At 37.7% G+C, this 23,598-nt stretch overlaps 1 protein-coding gene across 4 annotated transcripts in view; it reads right to left on the reverse strand.

Moving 5' to 3' along the window:
* The window catches only part of GOLIM4 (golgi integral membrane protein 4), an 86,252-nt gene extending 63,152 nt beyond the window's left edge, over positions 1-23,100 (reverse strand). For all 4 annotated transcript variants that reach the window (XM_009446817.5, XM_009446816.5, XM_516862.8 and 1 more), the window contains exon 1: positions 22,914-23,100. In XM_009446817.5, coding sequence (XP_009445092.3) covers positions 22,914-23,100 — 187 coding nt within the window. The remainder of the gene's footprint in view (positions 1-22,913) is intronic.
* Between the last annotated feature and the right edge of the window lie 498 nt (positions 23,101-23,598).

Here is a 23,598-nt window from a genome sequence, read left to right on the forward strand (position 1 = left end):
GCCTGTGACGGAGTTTCCCTGTTGTGAACTTCAGGCAGGGAGTGAAATACAACATAGCACTTAAACCTGCTTCTGGGCGTCAAATCTCGGAAGGATACCTAGAGAAAAAGTTTAATTTTACGGCCAGTCTTAGACTCTGGATTTCCCATAGGGCCAAATTCTGGTACCACTCTGTGGTGAAACTCAACGTGGATCACGCCCCAAATTGCACTGATGATCTGAGGAAACAAAAGTGCCTGCAGGAGTGGTCTTGGGCCAGCCCTACATTGCAGGAGACATACTGTGACATTTCTATGAAACTGGTATCCATTACGGATGCTGTTTACCAAGGCATTTGTCACTGGTCACTCAGTGATGGGGTGGGAAGTCAATTCAACCTGGTGAATGACTGGGGAAGGAAACAGACTGCCAAGTAACATCCTAGCCTTTAACATATTCATTGACTTTGTATACCAACTTTGTAAAGAACATGTGATTTAAAAAAAAAAAAAAAAAAGGTTCTGAAAGATTCAACAACTTGCCTGAGGACATAAAACTAAAACTTGGCAGAGCTATGAGGCATTCTGACTCCAAAGCCAACTACAGTATATTGAACAGAGGCAAAAAGTTCAACAGAAAACTTAAGTAAAATAACACTCTGTTAAGAAAAGTTGTTAAAAGCATAGGGGAATATCAGACAGATGTAAAAATGGGCCATAAATAGCTAAACTAAAAATAAAACCTCCCTAAAACTTAATTGAAAAGAAAACTTTTTAGAGGGGGTGGGTGTCTTTTATATTCTTTTTATATATAATTTTATCCAGGTTGGTTATTTGGCTTTCAAGTCCACAGAAAAATTAGATGAAGCAACTTTAAGGAGAGGAAGGCAGAATTATTACAGTAAGAAGCTAACAACAGCAAATAATACTATAAAAAACAATCACTACTCAGAGAACTTATTCTAAAGACACACTGATCTAGAGCTATTTAATGTATGAGCAAACTGCTCTATATAGGATGATCATATATAATGAAACACAGTTTCATGTATTTTTAGTCATTTCAGTGAGGTGGTTGTTAAAAATATATAATTAAATAATTTACCATTTCTATAATACTTACGTAGACCAGGCTTCCTAATTTTTTTGTTGTTGCTAAAAAAATATGGTTGCCTTCTTTCTTATATTCTGAGGATGTTAAAAGGAACACAGTATTCCAGGACAAAATAATAACTGCACTAACCCTAAAATATCAAGAAGGCATTCTACTGTGTAGCCTTCTCCAAGTTTCACACTTCCCCAGCCTTGCAATTTTACTTGTTCTCATATGATGCATATCATAGTCTGCCATTCCTTACCAATAGGACTTCTTGAGGGTAGGGACCATGTCTTCTTTGTGTTTGTAACTTCAGAGTATCTAGCATAGTGCCTTCTATATAAGATAAACCAGTAAATATGAGTTAAAGTAATAACATTCATGTTCAGTAAACTCTTTTAGAATACAGGAATGCATGTGGAAACACAGCCATATAAAATGTCTAAAATAAAACTTCTGGGGCTTGAAAAGGCCAACTATTTTATCCATTTATCAAATAATCGATTACCTACTATATTTCAGGCACTGTTTTAAGTTCAAGGATTAGAATAGTGGGCATGGACATGAAATACCAGTTTTTGTATTAAAGGTCCTTATAATCGCATGGTGGAAGACAGACAAACAAGATATATAATAAACAAGGAAATACAAAATGAGATTTCAGCTAATAAGTGCAAATATGAAAATAATGTAGGATAATGGGATAGACAGTACTTGGGTGGATGGATTATTATGATTTTTCTGCTTATATAGGGTATTTTCTTATACACAAAGGAAGAGGTATAACTTCTATAGATTGTTCAGAGGTGAAAACATAGAAGGCATCGGCTTCTTAAAAGCAGCTGTGAGATCTCCAGGGATGGCAGGACTACCGTAGGAGCTAACCTTCCAGATTGTCCCCAGTGACCTCTAGCACCTGGTACTCACATCCTGTGTACTCCCCTTCTACATGGTACCATAGTGGGGCTGGCTGACTAACAGCCTATGTCCCAAGTGGTGTTACGTCACCACCAAGATGAGGTTATAAAAAAGTCTGTGGCTTCCATGTTGGGCTCCTCCTGTCTGGGATTCCTCATTCTGTGGGAAGCCAGCTGCCATGTTATGAGGACATGTAGGCAACCCGAGGAGGGGGCGCACACAGAGAGAAACAGGTATCTGGCCAACAGTGAGGAACAGCCACGTGAATGAGCTTGGAAGTGGATCCTCCCTGGAGACTGCAGCTTGATTACAACTTCCTGAGAAACCCAGGACTAGAACCATCCAGGTAAGCTGCTTCTGGATTCATGACTCTCAGGAAACTGTGTGAAATATGAAGTGTTTATGTTTGTTGATTTGAGGTGCTAGGTTTTTGGAGTTATTTGTTACATGACAAATAACTAGTCAACTTTTCAGGAAAAAGCCTTTCTAAATAGTTGAAATCTGAGCAGAGGCCTGAATAAAGAGGAATCAGTGATGAACAGATATCAAGGAAGTACATTCCAGACAAAAATAAGGGCGGTTATAAAGATCATGAGAAAGGCGTGAGCTTGAGAACTGCTAAAAAGCCCACATCACAGCAATCTTGTTAGGGAAGTATAACAAAGTAGTAAGAGAAGAGTTAAAATTTCCTTCAAAGAGAGATGGGAAGTAACATTACTTAATTTATATGTTACAAAGAATCATCTTTGTAACCTACTGGGCTACTATGTGGAAGGTTGGGGTGAAAGCAGGAAAACCAAGTGACAACCTACTACATTAGTGGAGCCGAGAGATATAGCTGTCATATCTAGTAATGCAGACAAGGATGTTAGAAATATTACAACTTGGGAAGATCCTAGATATGTATTTGGAAAACAGTGAACACAATTATATGAAAAACTTATCCATGTGGCCCACATCATGCCAACAGGTTCTGTTTTTTGAGTGACCCAGTTACCACTGGAATAGTCCCAGACAGAGAGGAAATTAGATGTGATCTAGTGAGACATAAATCAAAATTCAAGAAATAATTTGTAGGTGTTATAGTTAAATATTATAACTCTTGTCATGAAAATGCTGTGGAGCCTAGAAAGGAGGACTTCTATGAAAGAATTAAGTAGTCAGTAGAAATGTTCCTTTTGTTCTGATTGATGCCAACCAGACTGTTAAAGTAAGTGCTTACGCAATCAACCAGTGAAGTTAAAAAAAAAAAATTAAGTAATAAAACAGAGATGAGAAAAAACAAAAATAAAACTAATTTTCTTTCCACATAAACATATTTCTAAAGGGACAAAGTTAATGACAAGAAGTATTTCTTTAAGTTAGAAAACAAATACACTGGTAATTGGCGGACATTCACTAGTTTTATAGAGCCTTTAGAGCTTCATTTATCAGGCCTTAACAAGAATCTACATGTTCCTACTCTGGAAATTTTCTGAGCAAGCCCTGTTCACAAAAAGATCATGTCAAAACACACCTGCTTTTCTTATTGCTTCTTCTATCATATGCATAAAAAGCATGTCAAGATGACTCATGGGAAACAGCCACTGACAAATCAAGTCTATGTTTGTGGACCTAAAGACCAGTTTTCAGTTTCTGACATTCTTAAGGGGACATAGAGAATCAAATTTTAAAAGATGAAATATAAACAAATTGCTATTTGGTGATTTTCTAAAGGCCAATATAATAAGTGACTAGTCACTTGCTCACTCTCACATATACACAAACATACACATATAATAATATACACATACATATATATATACACACACAAACCTCACATTAAATGGAAGAAATTAATGTATGTGCAACTTGAAAAGAGTGTTTAAAAGAAATGCTTACAATCAGATACATTCTTAAAAACAGAGAGACGACATCTGCCTTTATAAATTTTCCACAACCTTTTCCCAAAGTCTTGGGTATGAACATTTATAGTTGCCATAGTAGGTGCTAAATCATTAAATATTACTGACATATTTTTCACTTAATTTTTAAATAAAAGAATCTAAGTGAATATGCTAACTTTTTAAAAGTAAAGCATTACATATGTTCACCAGAAGTTTACATAAAATTTAAAATGCTCAAGCCTATCTGTGGGGCCATGCTCTAACTTGTTCCGGTTTTTTTTGTTTGTTTTGTTTCTTTGTTTTTCATCCACATAAATTAGTACCTAAAAAAATAAATCCTGGCCGGGCATGGTGGCTCACGCCTGTAATCCCAGCACTTTGGGAGGCCAAGACGGGAGGATCACGAGGTCAAGAGGTTGGGACCATCCTGGTCAACATGGTGAAACTCCGTCTCTACTAAAAATACAAAATTAGCTGGGCGTCATGGCGCACACCTGTAGTCCCAGCTACTCAGGAGGCTGAGGTAGAAGAATTGCTTGAACCTGGGAGGCAGAGGTTGCAGTGAGCCAAGATTGCACCACTACACTCCAGCCTGGGCAACAGAGTGAGACTCCATCTCAATCAATCAATCAATCAATAAAATGGTTAATCATATCATCTTTTGCTGCTAAAATCAACATATTAAATGTCAAAATACTTAAGTAAAAATGTTCTACTTATTCTATGTCACTGAAAGAATAGTCACAAAAATCCAGTATGAAAGCTTTTAACAGACTACTTTATTTACATTCTATTACTTGATAGCAGCACTTGAATAACCAAATTTATATTATCCCAGAAAGTTATGGTGCTTCAGGAAGTTTGCTGAATTAAAGGACAGATTTACTTATTGCCTTTTGTTTAGAATTTATGCTAAGTGCTTATTCATTATTAACTCATACCCTCCACCTAAAAGTACACAAATGTGACTAAAATTATGTTGATGTTAATATTTTAAAAGTCTGTATCACTATAAAATGATTCTTCAAATAAGGAAGTTTTCTTCTTTTATTTCACACTGTACCTATTTTGAAGTTGACTGTGGTAGATGAACTCATCATGCCAAATTCTTCATCCCTCACTACTGTAATGATACATCCACATTCTGCCATGCATTCTGCAGTGCTTACCACTCGGAGGGGCAGAGCATTCTTCACCATCCCATTAATGTTTGGCCAATGGAATGTGGACAGAAATAATAGTGTGCCTGTTCCCAAGTGTTAACACTTGCCCTTTTGTGGTTCCTATGACCCACCATCTGAAGAGCATCGCCAGGTAATGCAATCCTTTCCGCCCAGGTTGTAAAATGGAGGAATGTGGAGCTGACCTGAAACTGATCAAAGACCTGGTGCCCAGGCCCAGGCAAATCAGCCCCGGCCAAGCCCTGCCCACCATCACCAAACTACAGCCAAACTGCAGACCTGTGAACACAATTATATTCATTATTCCAAGTTTGTTGTTGTAGGCCACTAAGATTCTGAAATTGACACACAACAAAAACTAATATATTGACTCGATATCTTTATATGGCTACTCATGTAACATGAGTTGCATCAAACTAAACCTTTTAAATTTACCTTTCCTCAACTAATAATAATTTTCTTTGGCTATATTGTATTTCAGAAAACAGAATGAGAATTTTTTTAATAAAGATTTAAGTTGTCACAGAAAGAAATTCATTCTATTGCTAAGGCCTTATTTCCAAAAATAAACTATAATATACAGAATAAGCTACACTTAAACTCAACTTATAATTTGGTATCCTTAAATGTTTCTACAATTTACAGTCTTTCAAATGAACTGAATGTAACACACCTCCCTAAAATGTATGATATACTCTAGATACATTTATTTATTTATTTATTTATTTATTTATTTATTTTTGAGCAGTTTACCTCCAAACTTCACAAGTATAACTAGTATTGGGAGGTGAAACCAGTATGAATCTTGAATTTAAAAAGTGTCACTAGGTACAACTTACTACTTTTGAATACCAATATTTTTAGGGTCTCCCTCAATTACTAGATAGGAATCCCCTGTTAATTATTTGAATATAATGAATAGACCTTTCCTTTTTATGTTCTTAAGTAATTTAGAACATTGTTATTTTAATAAAAAATTAAATAGGACATATTTTTGTTTACACAAATATTTTGTTAATTTTTTTCTATCATAATTTGTATGGTAGCAAACTTTAAATTATCACAAGTAATAAAAGTAAAATCAATTACATTTTTATACATCAAAGATCACCATTGCCCTTTTGCCATTTATATATAATAAAGCAAGACTACTGAGAAAACAATGTATGTAATAAATTGCTGAATATGAGTCACTACATGTAATTCTTATTCTCATCACTGTTCATTTCAGCTAGCACATCAGAATTTAAAAATCATAAAATTTTAACTTAGAAACCTTTTACAGCTAGTTTAACGACCCACTAGATATTTACGTTAACTCTATAATATTCCTCTCAACTGCTCAGTTATATTCTGAATTTTTCCAGTGGCAGAATTTCTCAACCAGCATTTTTCCAGAGGTAGCATTTCTAAACCAGGGTTTTGTTAACTTGTTTCGGGAAACTGATTTAACAAAAGGTAATTGGTGCGTCTGTTGTTATTGTATTTTTATAAATAAATAATCATTTTTAAAATGACCCCTTTAGAATATAGAAAGAGAAAAAGCACGTGCCCAGTAAGCATGAATAATGGTTAACAAAGAACAGACAAGCCAGCTTATATGTCTAAGCAGTCCTCTGCGCAGCTTATCCCCTGGCTTAACAATGCTACAAATGCTTGTGTTTTGAACATTTAAGTTTCAGTTGTTTTTACTTTTGGTCATATTTAAAAATTTGTACTAACAGATCAGGACTTGTAGTTGGGTTGTATGAGGATATTAAGTAACACTAGGAAAGGAGCAATAATAAATTTTGTAAATGCACTCAAAATAGTCCTTATGTTGCATTAGCTTAAAATAGTCATCAATCATATCAAAAAGCTGCTAGTCCCTTAAAAAAAAGAGTTAAAAGAACTAGAGCATTCATAGTGGCAGCAATCAATATCCAAATATCCATCAGCAGTAAATTGGGTAAGTTTTGATAGGCTTACACAATGGTAATAACATAGTAATAGAAATGAGCAATCTACAACTACATGTAACAGTCTGGATGGATCTCACAATGTTAAGCAAAAGAAGCCAGACACAAGAGCATATATTGTTTGATTTTATTTACACGAAGTACAAAAACAGGTGAAACTAAACCATGGTGCTTATTCTTTGAGGTGGAAGACAATTTTTGAATGAGATTAGTGCAAGAGAGCTTCTGGGGTGCTGGTCTTGCCATGTGTTTTGATCTCATTGCTGGTTATACAGTTGTGTTTGTGAAGTCTCATCAAGCTGTTTGCTTATAATTTGTGCACTTTTATGTATGTAAGTTACAATTCAAAGTTGAATAAGTAAAATGTCAAAAACAATTTTATTTTATCTAAATTGTTATATTTGGTTGGGCTATACACATGCCCAATACTTTGTTAAGGGTTTTAATCTTTTTATCTTATCATTTAGATAACTAAAAATACAAAATTTAAAAAAGGGAAAGATTTCTTAGGTATAAAATATAAGAACTCAATATATTAAATATAATAGTAATTTCTGCCTAGTTTTAAAGCTACAATAAAATATATCATTAATTTTACACTATATTTTAATATATACCTGCTCCAAAATCAAACACAATGTCATTTTGAACATGCCGAAATTGTTTTCTTAAATAAATATTTCAGAGAAAATTGTCAGTCACTTAAAGTAAAAAAAATCTTTGTCATGAATATTAAGTTTAAAATTAATCTCTAAAATTACCTTTGTATTATTGTTGCTAATACATGATGCTAAATTTTACTTTACATAAAATCTCTTTTCTGTCATGTGCTACGTAAAAATGAGGAAAAACTAATTCCTATGGAAGTATATAATAACAAAAAGTTTCAAGAATTAGAAGAACAGTTGGGTAACATTTTAATAATGGAGAAAAAAATATGATTAGAGCTGCGGCGATCTTCTGACAAATTCCAGACCTGCCATTAACAAGCTGGGAGACTTGTCAGGTCACTGCTGTCCAACAGAAATACACTCTGAAATGTCTGTAACTCTTAAATATCTGGTAGCCCCATTTTTAAAAGTAGAAAGTAAATGTGCACTGTAATATATCAATAATATCTTGTAAGACACAACACAATTAAAATGAGAGTTGTGTTTAACAGAAAAATACTTCCTATTGCTATAGTTTTAAAATTGATATTTAAATTAATGAAAATTAAATAAAATTTAAGATTCAGCTCCTCAGTCACACTAGGAGCCACATTTCTATACAGGACCCTAGTGGCCACCGTATTAGATAGCACAGTTGTCAAGTCATTCCATCTCTTTAAGGCTTACTTTCTTCATTGATAAACTAAAAATGTTAGTCAAGATAAAGAATTTCAAACTTAGGTGCTTATATAGGCCAGGCCATTAACATAAATGACCAAATCAATGGCAGTGGGAGTTTTGGCCAACTGAAGCCCACACGCCCCATTCCAAGTAGGCAGCAAGTCATTCACCTGACACAGAAATGCAGGTCCAGTGTTGCAATAGGACTTTTCCCACAATGTTGGAAATCTAGATGTTTATATAAAATATTTTTCTTTTTCCATACATAAACTACTGTGAAATTTTTCAAAGCACTGTGTGGGCTAAACCAAAACATACCTATATGCTGGTATGTGCAACCTGGGCTCTAAGAATTTTCTTTACTGCTTTTACCAAGCTCTGATTTATTTATAGGAGTGATTTGACTTTGACACCTGGAATCTAAAACACACAGCTGGAGACTCAGTTGAGTAGTGAGCATCAAACCACCCCACTGTGAAGTCAAGACAAGCTAAAGATGCTACCAGGTAGCAGCCTGTGGTGAATGTTAGCAGGATTCCAGCATGAGATGAAGTCCTACTTACACCCCAGAATGCAGACAAGTCTGAAAAGAAATCATACTAAGGGAAGGGACAGCCCAATCCCCTAATTCTGGATCAAGGACAATGTGCCAGAGATATTAACATAAAGAAAGGGTAGTGAAGCTGAATTCTCCCCAGTGACTATCACCCTTGTCACCCTGGGACCCAATCTTTATGGAGCCTGCCTAGATCCTCCAGCACATGTGAGACTGACAGCGGAAAGCTGCAGAGGTGAAGCAGAAATTAGTAGCATGAGCAGCCATCAGCATCTTCCACGGACATAGTAGGCAGGGCTGGGAAGGGGGTAAGGGGTAGCAGATGGACTGGGAATATTCTTAGCTGTTTGGCAGAATCTAAAAAAAGGTAGAGTGCCCTCAGAGGTGGCAAAGTCAGAAACTCAGTTTTGTAAGTCCTGTTAAACCTATGTTTAGCTCCAGGATAAGGAAGCCTTGGAAACAGGATTGTGTGAGTAAGCGCCCGGAGTTAGGATTCAAGTAAACTGAGCATTAATCCCACATGTGTCACTGTCTTGCTGTGTGACTTCTGCTTCCTTAAATTTAAAATGGTAATAACACAGTATAATGGTAATAACACAGAGTTATTACTCTGTAACACAGGGTTGTTTTCAGCATCAAATAATATCATGAATACAAGGCAATTCAGAAAGTACACATTTCTCATGTAATTGCAAGACCTTTTTATTTTACTAAGAAATTACTAATGGATTCTAGGAATGCAATTTATTAAAAGCCGTTTAAGTCTCCAATCAGAATTATTCTTTAATTTGGAGATGGGAGGGTAAGAGGGTTAATAGTCAGGGCTTAAGGGGAACAGCAGCAAACACACTGACTACTCCATTACAAACTCTGCCACTTACAGTCATGTCTAGAGGGGGTTCATGGAGTGGGACTAAGGGAGGTCAAATTCCAAGATGGACTTGAAAAGACCTCAGGAGGAATTTGCCCTAAAGCAGTGGTTCTTAACCTTTTTCAGGTCAATGATGCTTTGAGGAACTGATTAACGCTATGGCTTCTGTCTTGGAAAAAGACACATATACAAAATTGACATATATCTTCAGGACGTTCATGAACCACCCCCGCCAAGGATCCCAACTTGAAAATGCCACCCTTAAGGAAGACAGGATCACAGGAAAAACATTCAGTGTGGTCTTAGGCAATGAGCTGGTGCTGGATAGGAGGCAGTTCTAAGAACAGCTGGAAGCCAACAGTAATGACAAAGCCGACTTTCTTTAAAGCTCAGCCCCTCCTCAAAATATTGTTACTGTGAGACCCTTGGATGAAGACATCTTAGAGTCTCTCTATAAAGGGCCACATATGTACTCACAAATACTACCATTCTAGGTAACTAGTAGCTTCTGCTCCCTTGGACAGTTTCAACATAAGGGAGCGTACTCTAGGCTCAGTTCACATGGACCCTGCTCGAACTCAGTGCAAAAGATACGAGAGAAAGAACAGTATGTAAGTCTCTCTAAGAACGACAAGGCACTTTATCAATACATTATAGAACATGCAGGGAATTTTCCTCATTTTGGTTTTGTCAAAGAGAATAGAGAAGAGAATACATGTTACAGAGAGGGTGACAGTGTCAATATGAATACCACCAAGAGCAGGAGTTCACAGCAACTTAGAATGCCAGTGAACATCATGGCAGAAACCTGGCACCCATACACACAGCAATGGGGCAGGAAGAGAAACACTGGTTCTACAGAAATTCAACAACAACTTCTCACTGACAAGAGCAGAACAATCTTTAATTATTGAATGAAATACAGCCTCAAACACATTTTGACAAAATATAATCTATCCACTTCCCAATCCAATCTCTTACAGAAATATGTTTTGGAAAGTACAATGGAAGTCAAATAAAAAGAATATTTTTCTCTTGTATTTGTAATAACTAAACTATATTTAGGTGAATGAAGACATACTATGAATGTGGAATTATAACTGTTCAGAACACACTTAATGACCTTTTCATAACGTATTCTTATATTCTACTTTTGACTTCATTAATATCACGAAAGAATACTCATATATTGCAATTTTTAAATGACTTTCAAAGTAGGAGAGAATGAACAAGTTGAAATTACCAGTTACAATTAATGCTTTCTTTAAATCAAAAATATCTTGCTAAGACCAGTAAAAGTATCAAAAAAAATCTCCTATCAAATAAAACTTCACCAAGGACTGCAGTCTATAAAGTCAAAAGAACATGCTGCAGTGCATTCCTATCTACTTGCCAAAGAAACAGTTCGCATATTATCAATGGGTTTTGAAACTCCCCAAGGACATGATGTCTTCCACTTGGGTATTTTACTTAATGAACTACCGACTGGGTTTATACTTCAAAGAGTCACGTGGATTTTTAATTTTCCCAGGTCAACCCGTTTAAATACCAGGTAATTTCCCCGTGAAGCTATAATTTTAAATGCCGCTTCTTGCTAATATATTTCCAATTTAATGCTAAGTCACATTTTAGAATGTAGTAAAACATTTTTACAAAAGTATTGAGTCAGATAATCCAAGAAAAATGATTTAGAACAGTGGTTGGTACCCAGCAAGTGCTCAATGAATGTTAGCTTATGACAACTTTGGGAATAATGATGTTGCCAACAATGACGATAATAATACTCAAATAACTATACTCACCTTATGGTAGGCTGCTACGAAGGCTGCCCCCAATGATCTCCACTTTCTGTAATTCACAATCTCACTAAGCCCTTCCCTTGTGCTGAATTCGGCATGTGCTGAATGTAGAGATTCAATTCTAATGAAGATAATATGGCAGAAGTGATGAGATACCACTTCCAAGATTAGGTTATTAAAACACCTTCACTTTTATCTTCAGTGCTTACACTGTTTATCATTCTCTTGGATCTCTTGCTGATATGGTTTGGCTCTGAGTTGTAATTCCCAATGTTGCAGGAGAGGCCTGGTGGGAGGTGACTGGATCATCGGGGTGGATTTCCCCCTTGCTGTTCTCGTGATAGTGACTGAGTTCTCACAACAACTGATGGTTTAAAGGTGTATGGCACCTCCCCCTTCACCCTCTCTCTCCTGCTCCACCAGAGTAAGACATGCTTGCTTCTCCTTTGCCCTCCGCCATGATTGTAAGTTTCCTGAGGCCTCCCAGCCGTGCTTCCTATATAGCCTGTGGAATTGTGAGTCAATTAAGCCTCTTTTCTATATAAACCAGCCAGTCTCAGGTAGTTCTTTCTAGCAATGTGAGAACAGACGAATACACTTGCCCTGGGGGTAACCAGTTATGATATCATGACGTATTCCTGTGGCAGGCCCCAGATGAGTGTGATTGGAAATGGATTTTCTAAGGCCTATCAACAACCACCTGAGTGAATTTTGAAGTAGATCCTTTAATCCCAATCAAGTTTTAAAATGACTAAACACTGATCAGCAGCTTGACTGCAACCTTGTGAGTGACCATGGCAGAGTCACCCAGTTAAGCCCAGATTCCTTTCCCACGGAAGTTGTGAGCTAATGTTCATTGTTCTACAACAGTTAAGTTTTGAGATAATTTGCTATGCAACAAGATAACTAATATAGATTTTGAAGTGGGGTGCTGTCATAAAAACCTAAAGGTGGGAGTGGCTTTGGAACTGTGTAGTGGACCTTAAGAAAAGTGTTAGTGAGAATGTGCCTCGAACACACTGTACATAGAATTTTGGAATTTAAGAAGGCTGATGGAAGGGCTTAAATGAAAGTGAGAAAATGTTTATGGAAACTAAAAATTATGTAGTGGCTAAAGTTTAGCAATAACCACACTTAGGTGTAGTTAATGTGACCAGCAGTCACTTATAGTTACATGGGAATTAAAAAAAAAAAATGTGCCAGATGAACTGAGTTATCCAGTTAAGGACATTTACCAGCAAAGTGCTGAAGATGTCGCCTGGTTTCTTCTTACTGTCTTATGGTAAACTATGAGAAGAAAGAGATACATTGGGGGAAGGACTGCTAAACAAAAAGGAGGCAGGACTTGATAGTTACGAAAATTCTTAGCTTTTCTAGACAGCAAATAATGTTGAAATTAAGAAACAGCTTTTAAGAAAAGATCAATTCCAGGACACTACCAGAAAAACATGGTCTAAAGACAAAAGCGGAGGCTGTCTTATAAAATCGGTTTGTTAAAATCTTGGAATGATCAAAAGTGATATCTCAGAGTACTATTTCATCAGATGACAGGACCTCCTAAGGGTTCCTCAGAGCCTCATAATGAGCCTTTGGGAAATTTAAGGGCATGCATTGTCTCTCCCCGATCTTGGCACAAGCCCAAAGTAGAGAAGACTTATCTCCAAGAGATATATGAATGTGGCTTTTGTCTAATGGAGAAAATTCAAAGAAGTTTCACAGGAGACCCACAAACTTTTTGAGAAGATTGTATCAGCAGAACCACTGCCTATTTGGACCAAAAGGGGTAGAAGCAGTACTAAATTTAAAAAGGCCACGGGTCCTTAAAATTCTACCGGTAGGAAGCAGGCTGAGAAAACCACTCAGCTGCAAACATATGCCACCTTTCACGAAAAAGGAAAGATGACTCAGAGTGGAACCAAGAAACCAAATGGTACAGTCAAGAGCCCTGGAGAACTATTCCCAGGCTTTGAGACCTACTACAGGAGCACTTGCCTCAAGAGACTTCAAAATTCCTATCGACAGGTGACTCCTATTTTTCTCACATTTCTGCCTTTTTTTTAAACGGGAATATCTAGGTATTTTATGCCTGTCCTACCACCATATGTTGGCTGTGTTGAGGGCAGGTAATTTGACTCTGGTTTCACAGATCTACAGATAAAGAGGAAGCATACTTGAAGAATTATAGTTAAAGATTGTATGGATACCTAAGGGGCCTCACCCACACCTGGATCAAATTTGGATGACATCTAGATTTTGAGGTGATGACCGCCTATACAGTAAAAAAATTATTTTTCATATTTTAATAAAAGTGATGTTTGACATCAATACAATTTAACTTGTTTTATAGCATCCAAACCTCTAAATAAAATATAAAATACTTTAAAACATTTTCTGTCTGTTAAAAGATTGAGCTACTGATGCAGAAGGGCAAGCATCATAGATTTCTAATATTAATATTATTTATTAATAAATCTCACTAATATAAAACTTGATAAACTTCTCTAAACCAAATTAATCAATTATCAACTGCCAAATTTTAATCTGTTTATAATACTTATTTGACAGCATCATAGCTATTATCAAGAGAACACATAAGCAATGTCAAAGCTGTCCTAAATATCTTGATTTGCAGATTATTTTTTCTGTTTGTAACAAAGATTCCAATTAAAGGAGGCATTTTAAATGAGATGTGAACTGGAAAATGAAATGTTTGACTCTCCTAAAATGATTATAATTTTTTTAACTTCATGCACTCCCAAAGAAAAGCAAATAATATCATTTCAATGTTCTATAATGCCTATCCTTCAGAATGACAGCACATCTTAATTTTCTATTCACTATCATATTGTGACATTTTATGTATGAAAAATAGTTAAAGTAGTATTTTTTAAAACGTCATACGGCTATAGAGAGCAATTTATTTCATGCCCATGTCCCTCCAGGCTATGAGCCTATTTAGTAAAGCTTATCAGTGAAGGACAATGACTGACATGTCTTCTGCATATGCACTCATGGGTCAATAAAAACAAAGAACACAAATATACCATTCAGAAATACACAGCACTGTTTAAAAATAGCAATGACCATTTCTTCTCACAGAGAAGAGGGTCCTAGTCTACAGAGACAGCACAGAGCAGTGAAGGGGTATTATCTTGTACTGGGAGTCAGAGTATGTGGGCTCTCAGCTTAGCTTAAGCTACCTGGTAAGTGACTTATCCACCTTAGAATTCAGTTAACTAACTGTAAAATTCAGTGTCTGTATCCAATTTGATCAGTCAATGCATTCCTAAACTTCAGACATGCAGGCACCCCTCAGGCGAGTTCTTACTACACTCATGCAAAACTTGTACAGTTTTTTTGAATCCACCAAATAATCACTTAAATAAGTTTATTTTTCCTTAAAATAAACTTTAAACAGGAAACTTTTACACCACTACTTTATAAATGAAAAATCTGATTTACATAGCATTAATGATTGGTAATAGATTTAATTTTAAAATTAAATACAATAATACAACAAAACAATTATTAAATTCTAGCTATCAAGTTGTTGGCTGCCTAATGTCTATTCTCTTTGGAAAAACAGAGAAGCAACTCTCTAGGAGAGAGATTCTAGCCTCAAACTGAGAATTTCTCCACTACTTGTCAGGAAAGCATTGAAAGGAAATAAGTTTTTCATTATATGATTCACTGTCATTTCAGGCAACATCTACATGCCACATAAAATCAACTCCAGTATCAACCAAAATCATCTTTCATACCAGCAGCAAATTTCTTGTACCCTGGAAATGCTGCATCAAATAGTACACCCGTTATTTCTGATTCTAAATTTTATCATGAATCCCCATATGACCCACCTAACCTACTTTCTTAAAACCATTAATACTGTCATGAGAGACACTAAAATAATTTTGAGGGCAATGATGCACTATGGAAAAAGTTACATTAGGTTTCTAAGCTTAGTTTCATCAGGCTAGATCTTGACACTGGCAAGTTAATTAACCTCTCTAAGCCTCAGATTGCTCATTCAGATTAAAGTGCTAGTGTCACAGTTAAATGACATAATGCATGTAATAAGCTTAGCATTGAACCCGAACATGGTAGGTACTCAATAAGTGTTATGGATTAAAAATAATTTAATTTCCTCAAATAAGTTTTCAAAATTCTAAAATTCACTGCAAAGAACACTGGCTAAAAAGAAAATATAGTTTATCATTTTTCTTTTATAATAAAGCTATATGATACATAACTTTCACTTCAAAACAAAGCTATAAAACCCATAAACCATCTACTGGCAAAAGTAGCAAAACCACTTTGTCCTTAATGATAAAAGAAGAACCACTGGCTGTCAAAATGAAAAACAACAACTCTTAGTTGCTATCATGTAAAGCATTTTCAGGTTTTTTCCACCCCAAGAACGGCTCAAAAGGGTAGAAAAGACAGAGTGAGAATATCTTAATCAAAAAGTTTCAGCCAAGTAGGGCACATAGTGAAAGGAGCCACTTTTAGGCCAGCACTAATAACACTCTTACCTACTAGATGTAGTAAAGGCTGGGCAAAATAAAAAGAAGCCCAATATTAATTCAACAACAGTAGTTCTGGTCACCTAATAAATGGTAGTAGTAATATTCTCCAGGACTCATACTAGTCACTTTAGATGCACTATTTCTAATCCATACAAGTTTGCAAGTTAGACACTGCTAACCCAAATTAAAACACGAAGAGGCTGAAGTTCAGAGAGGTTATTTGCCTGCTCATGGTCACCCGGCTGGTAAATGCCTGAGTTGCACTGAAACCACATCTGATGCCCCAACCAGCTTTCCAGTCACCATTTCCTGCTGCTTTTCTTTTAGGGCATAAAGATGTGAACAAAACTCTTCCTCAGTACTTTGAAAAGTCACCAGGTGATATGTGTCCCCTTTTCTTTCCCTGCCCTCTTCTGGTTTCTCTCCAATCCTTTGCTTTTTGATTCACACCATATTTAGTCAGTATTCATTTCCCCAACTCCAATTCACTTATTCCTTCAGCCACGGTAATGTGGTATTGTACCCCAGCCCTTTTGGAAACTGTCCTTCCTAAGAAAAGAAAGAATAAAAAGAAATCAAGGCAAGGCTTCCAATCTACTTGGAACTTAAACTAAAGGCTCCCAGATAACAAGTAATTCTCTTACACAGCAACCAATTATTTACCTGGACACCAGCACTCTCATTAGAGTTGGCATGTTACATATTAGAGGGATGACTAAGGTGGGCACAATGTGTGAAATCGATTATAGATTATGCGCAAATCATACATATTCAAAAGAATGCTTCACTGAATCAGAGCTTCAAAAGGTATTTGGAAGCTTTTATCTTCTATTCAGGGAAGGAATTTACATACAAATAAAAATTACTGAACTTGAGTATTTTTGTTCCATATTCTAAATGGTACAGGATCAAGCAAAAATGATAGTCTCTTCATTGAACTCTAAGTTGTACTTCAGTGAAGATGTCCATTTAATAGACAACGTCTAGTTCATGTTTTAAGTTCTAACGTTGCACTTGAAAATTAGTACACATACCACACATTGCCCACACTTGTGGTCTAAATTGCTGAGGTCTATGAACCACCCTGTTGTATATGTTTCCTCAATCATCCAAAATGCAAGCTACACCCTTCTAAGCACTGCACATCAGCTAACACTATTGATTCTCAAGATAACCTTTTGTAAGTACTATTATCCTGATTATTACATATCAATAGATTGAGTCACAGAAAGGTTAAATAACTTGCCCATGACCACACAGCTAGCAAAATAAGATAGCAGGAAATCAAATCCAAGTGCTCTGACGCCTCAGCCTGTATCTATTATACCTCACTGCGCACAATACCACCATATATATGCACATTAACAGGCCAAGAAAAAGTACTACATAGGTACTACCAGGCACCAGACACTGGAGATGAAGGAATAAAAAAAGCCTGGTTCTGTGCTGAAGATGTTTCTCTCTCTTTTTTTTTTTTTTTTTTTTTTTTTTTTTTTGAGACAGAGTCTCGCTCTGTTGCCCAGGCTGGAGTGCAGGGGGGTGACTGGGCTCACTGCAACCTCTGTCTCCCAGGTTCAAGCAATTCTCATGCCTCAGCCTCCTGAGTAGCTGGGATTATAAGCATGTGCCACCACACCTGGCTAATTTTTGTATTTTTAGTAGAGATGAGGTTTAGCCATGTTGGCCAGGCTGGTCTCAAACTCCTGATCTCAAGTGATCCACCCGCCTCAGTCTCCCAAAGTGCTGGGATTACAGGCGAGAGACAGGTTGCCTGGCCAATGTTTCCTTTCTAAAAGTAGATTTAGGGAAGATTGAAAGCAAAGAAGTAACCAATGACAAGATGTATTCATGCTTAGGCCAGTGGGCCATCCTAAGTGTTAGAGGAGCCCAATGCAAAAAACACTTAAATAACAAATGTCTGCACACCGAAAGAAACAACACAGTAAACAGACAGCCTACAAAATAGGAAAAAATATCTGCAAAGTATGCACCTGATAAAGGGCTAATATCCAGAATCTACAAGGAACTCAAGCAGCTTGACAAGAAAAAAAAAAATTAAAAACTGAGCAGAGGACATGAAAAGACATTTTTAACAGGAAGCTAGACAAGAAGACAACACACATAGGAAAAAATGCTCAACATCACTAAGCATGAGAGAAATGCAAGTTAAAATCACAGTGAGATACCATCTTACACTAGTCAGAATGGCTTTTATTAAAAAGTCAAAAAACAACAAATGTTGGCAAACATGCAAAGAAACGGGAATGCTTATACACTGTTGGTAGGAATGTAAACTAGCACAACCTTTCTGGAAAACAGTATCAGGATTTCTCAAAGAACTAAAAATAGAGCTACCATTCACTCCAGCAATCCCAATACTAGGTATATACCCAAAGGGAAATAAATAATTATACAAAAAAGATACCTGCACTTGTATGTTTATTGCAGCACTATTCACAACAGCAAAGATATGGAATCAACCTAAGCGTCCATCAACAGAGAACTGGTAAAGAAAATGTGGTATATATACACCATGGAATACTACTCAGCCGTAACAAGGAATGAAATCATGTCTTTTGCAGCAACATGGATGGACCTGGAGGCCATTATCCTAAGGGAAATAACTCAGAAAAAGAAAAGTCGAAGATAGCATGTTCTCATTTACAAGTGGGAGCTATACAATGGGCACACATGGACATAGAGAGTGGAAGTGGAGACTACAAAAGGTGGGAGGCTAGCAGGGGGGTGAGAGTTGGAAATTTTCCTGTGGGGTAAACATGTCCATTCTTTGGGTGCACTGAAAGCCCAGACTTCACCACAACTCAATATATGCATGTGAGAAATCCGCACTTGTAACTCTGCACTTCTACAGGTCACATTTGTGACCTTTTTTTTAAATTTTAAATAGTTGTAACATATTCATCTGGAATAGGAACATATAAACCTTACATAAACTTTTTCTGGATGGTTTCTCCTTATCCCTGGAAGTCCAAAAGCATTGCAATACTGTGTTTTAGGAATGTCAGGCTCTTTGCCTCTACACTAAATGCCTTTTATAAAAATTTAAATAGTTATATCTCTCTCCCAGATCTCACAGCACATAATTATTACCTTAGCAGTCACACCCTCTCCTAATCTGATATGATCCAGAACAGAGTTAATCAGTAACCGCAGTCCAAGTTTAAATTGTCAAGGAAGGTCCTTTCTTCAGATTAAAGTACACTGGATGTTTGCATATTCCTTGATGTTCATTTAAGGTACAATAAAAGGAGGTGGTTAGCTACATAAACAAATTCTGCCAATTTCAAAATTTGAAATTACCCATGACAAACCTGGCAAGAGTAAAAGGGATAAAGCAGCTTACCTCAAAGAGGGATTCTGATAACAGCTAACTTTTAACGAGCAGTACCCACTATATGCCAAGTATGTGCTAAGAGCTCTACAGTCTATCATCTTCATTAATCCTCACAATACCTCTATAAAATAGGTTATTCTAATCTCCATTTTATAAATAAGAAAAACGTCAAGGTTCACATAAAAGGTTGTAGAACTAGAATTGAATTACAGTCTAGAAACCAGTCTGCTTTTAATCACATACTCAGATAAAAAATTCAAGTGTCTCTGGGGCCAAACAAGTAAAGTAAATGCACGGAAAGGCTCAGTTTTAAGATTTTTTATAGAGGTGTGGCTCTCAACCTTGGCTGCACACAGGAATCACCAGGGGAGCTTTAAAGACTTTTGAAGCCTGGGTTCCACCCCCCATAGACTGTTATTTAATTGGTCTGGGAGCCACCAGGTGATACTAATGGGCAGTCTAGACTGAGAAACACTGTCTATAGATACAGACAATGGAGCATGGCTCGCTTGAAAGCAGTTTAAAAACTTTAAAGGTTATATAAACACTGTGCTGGCCAAAGATTGTTATTACCTTTGCCACCAGTATGTGACCTCTGTCCCACTCCTCAGTATAATTAAGGTGCCAGTATGGGAGATAAATAGATGACTGATTGCTAAGAGGGATAGATAAACAGGCAGACATAGATATTTTTATAGTGGAAGGGGTTTGCCTAGTCTCTGACCTTTCTGCATGCCATCCCCACCATCTTCTAGTTATGGGGCTCTTCTACAATAAAACTTGTTAACTTGGGGTTACAAGTAACCCACTTTCAAAGGAATCTATGGAGTATAATCTATTCTTAAACTGAAGGTGACCTAAATACGCTCACTTAACAAACGCACATCATCAGGTTATAGGTCTAAACTACTGAAATTTTTTCAAGAGTCATTTTTAAAAAGACCACTCTTTTTAAAGTCATTAATTCTGATTTTAATCCAAGCCAGGTCAAGCAATCCCACCTAACTAAACAAGTATTAAGACTGGAGAGCCTGATGTCCTAAAAGCCCATCTATGCAGGTGGTACACAGTGCTGTTGAGTAAAATGTCATTTGTCTTGGAAAAGGGAAGCAAAAGTTGCATACCACCAGAAAATGTTCATTAAATGGCTTACACATGGGAAATCCAAAATAAATGCTACTGAAGTCAAAAGCGAATCCACAAAAAACAAAAACAAACAAAAAAATACTTTAGCCTGCTTGTGAAATAATTATTCATGCACAATTATACTGCAAGTTTTGTAGCACCATAATTAGAGAGGAAATGACAAAAGAATAAATTAAGAAAGGGACTTTGAAGCCACTTATTCAAATTAGGTAGAACATTTCCATCTGCTGCAAAACAAAAGTTGTATATTTTAATGATCCTGTATTACCATTTACCACCTCTCTTCCCCACTACCACCACCATCACTAAAAAAAAGAAAAGGCAAATTAGAAAAGAAATTTCTAAAATTTCAAAATGAAATACTGCAAATAAAGGCCATTATTCAGAAATTAGGGCCTCAGTCAACAATATCCATCGTCCATCATAGGCCGTTGAGGCAAAGGAGCTACTTGAACAAAATATTTTCTTGTTTTATTTGGCTTTCAAAAAGCAAAGACACAGAAGCAAAGTCTCAGAAAGACAAAAGTGCCTGGGATGAACTTACTCGCCACAGTTCAGAATAATTTTTGTTTGTTGTTTGAATAAACATGCATTGATTCCCCTAATGAGTGTCAGGCACAGTGTGGTGCTGAGGAGGTAATGGTGAAAATGACAGCCTTTGCCCTCATGGGACTCCTAAGAGACCAAGGCACACACAACCTCATATAATCCACCATACATGCCCCTTCCAGCCATGTTTATGAAAATCTAGTCCTGTTGTACTATTAGACAGTAAATTTTTCCCTTGGTCTGACTCCATGGAACTTCACAGGGAAGCAACTGATATCTTGTAAATAAATAAGTAAACAAATATCCATATTCTCATACCAACAATAACTCATGGGTAAATTTCAATGAGTTTAAAGAAAATTTTGTGAACCTAAGAGCGTATCAAAACGGGTTTTACTTTTGAACCAAGCCGAGCCATATATTTTCATTGCCTGTGGCTATGCAGCGTCAGTAAGCTAAAAATACTTTTCTTTCTTCTAAGTTGGGAAGAGCAAGTTAAGTCCAAACAATCGGATGTGTATCATTTTCTCTCATCTTAAATTTTTTACTAGAAAACACTCAAAATAACTGAAGCAAAGAAGAGGCATCTGTTTCATATCTGCACACACATACACAGAAACATCCCTCTAGCTTGCATCTATCTACCTAGCAATATTAAACAAGCTATATTTGCATCATCAGCAAAGTCTGCCAACATTTCACCACTTACAGCTATTTATTATTATTTTTTGGTTGGGGAGAAAGCTGCATAAGTATTGAAAACTAACCACAAGTAAAAGCTTGCAAAAAAATATGTATAGGATACGTCCTTAACAAGAGGACATGATGCTGACTTTGAATTTACGTTAAAAGTAAATTCAAATTCAAATTCTGAATTTACATTTAAAGTAAATTATGTTTGTGAAAATTACATTAAATTAGATTCTAAAATAGGATAGAAACTTTAAGCTCTTCTACAGGTCTTGCTCAAGTTGGGTTTGCTGTGCATGGCAAAGTGAAAACCTGTGTTTCTCCTCTTTGGCTTCCCGAAGCTAACTGTAACATACATGCATCTCTGTGATGAAGTAAAAGCTACTTAGGAAGACAAGTAAACCTGTTTTGAAAGAAATAAACTACTGCAGGATGGTGAATGGTATGTAGTGTGGACTTTTCCCACACATCCAGCATCTCTAAAGACATCCTATTAAATTAAAAGAATAAGAAATAAGAAACTAGCAGGTCCAGATCTAGGTTCCTTCCATTCGACTGGGCCATGACTTTAATTAAGCTGCTGGGTCATGGCTTAATTTTCCCTTGAAAAACAGCACAGTTTGAGAAATCTCTGCCAAACTCTTCATTTTTTAAGCAACTGACAAAGTCAACAAGAAAGCAAATACCTAGAATCCACGGAACAATGCTCCTCAGAGCAGGGCTGGCAGAAGCGGCGGAGGGCTACTAGTTTCCCTGCCCCGATTGCAGCTGGGCCTTTGACAAGAGCTCGGGTAAAGGACTCTCTGTGCACCCGCCCACCAAACGCCCAGCGGGACGATGGGCTGGTGCTACGAAGTTCTAAACCTAACCGCTGGGAGGAAGAAGCGGGAGGATGAGAATGTCATCTCCCCTGACACTCTGGGGCCGGCAGTCCCGAAACGCTCACCTCTGACGTCCCTGAAGGTCAGAGGTGGCAACCACAGTGCCAATAGCTCACCAAAGCCACTTTTCCTGCCCGGGTGGAGGCGCGGGGCAAAGTTGGCCACCGGCTGCGCGCGTCCCGTTAGCCGTACCTTGTAACTGGGCGGAGAGGGACTCCTGGTGCTGCTGGTACTTGAGCGCCACCGCCTCGGCTTTCCGCAGCTGCGTCTGCAGCTCGTAGTAGAGCATCGCGCCGTAGAGAAAGCCGAACACGACGGTCAGCAGCAGCAGCGTCTGGAAAATCCGCTTCTGCTTTCGGGAGCACATCCCGTTTCCCATAGTCCCGCCTGGACCCAAAGCCGCGGCCGCCCCCGCCGTCTCCTCCCCTTGGTCCGAGCGAGCGTCTCAGCAGCGGCCGCCGCAGGAGGTAGCCAGACGCAGCATGAGGAGGAGATGCCAGACACAAAAGCCGGCCCGGAGGGGAAGTGGCGCCCGCTCAGCCCCCGCGCGGCGCGGGGCGCGCAGCCATCGACGCCGCCCGGGCAGCTGCAGCCAAACTTCTGCGAGGCTCGTTCTCCGCGAATGCCCGGGGCCGGGAGGAGGCCCTCCGCATACTTCAGAGCCGGCTGCCCTCGCGCCTGTCCCCAGATGCCTCCTGCCTTTTTTCCTTCTTCCCACTTTTTGGCCCCGCTGCCCCCGGGCAGTTCTTGGAGTCCCGCCCTGGCCACTCCCCGCCCTATCGCGGCGGCTCCCACTGCACGACTTTGTTGCCACCTAAGGGAGGGGGTGCGCGCCCAACAAAGGGACCAGGACTCTGGGCCGCGCCCCCGTGCGGCC

The sequence above is a fragment of the Pan troglodytes genome, chromosome 2, assembly GCF_028858775.2.
Source record: "Pan troglodytes isolate AG18354 chromosome 2, NHGRI_mPanTro3-v2.0_pri, whole genome shotgun sequence".
Taxonomy (NCBI): domain Eukaryota; kingdom Metazoa; phylum Chordata; class Mammalia; order Primates; family Hominidae; genus Pan; species Pan troglodytes.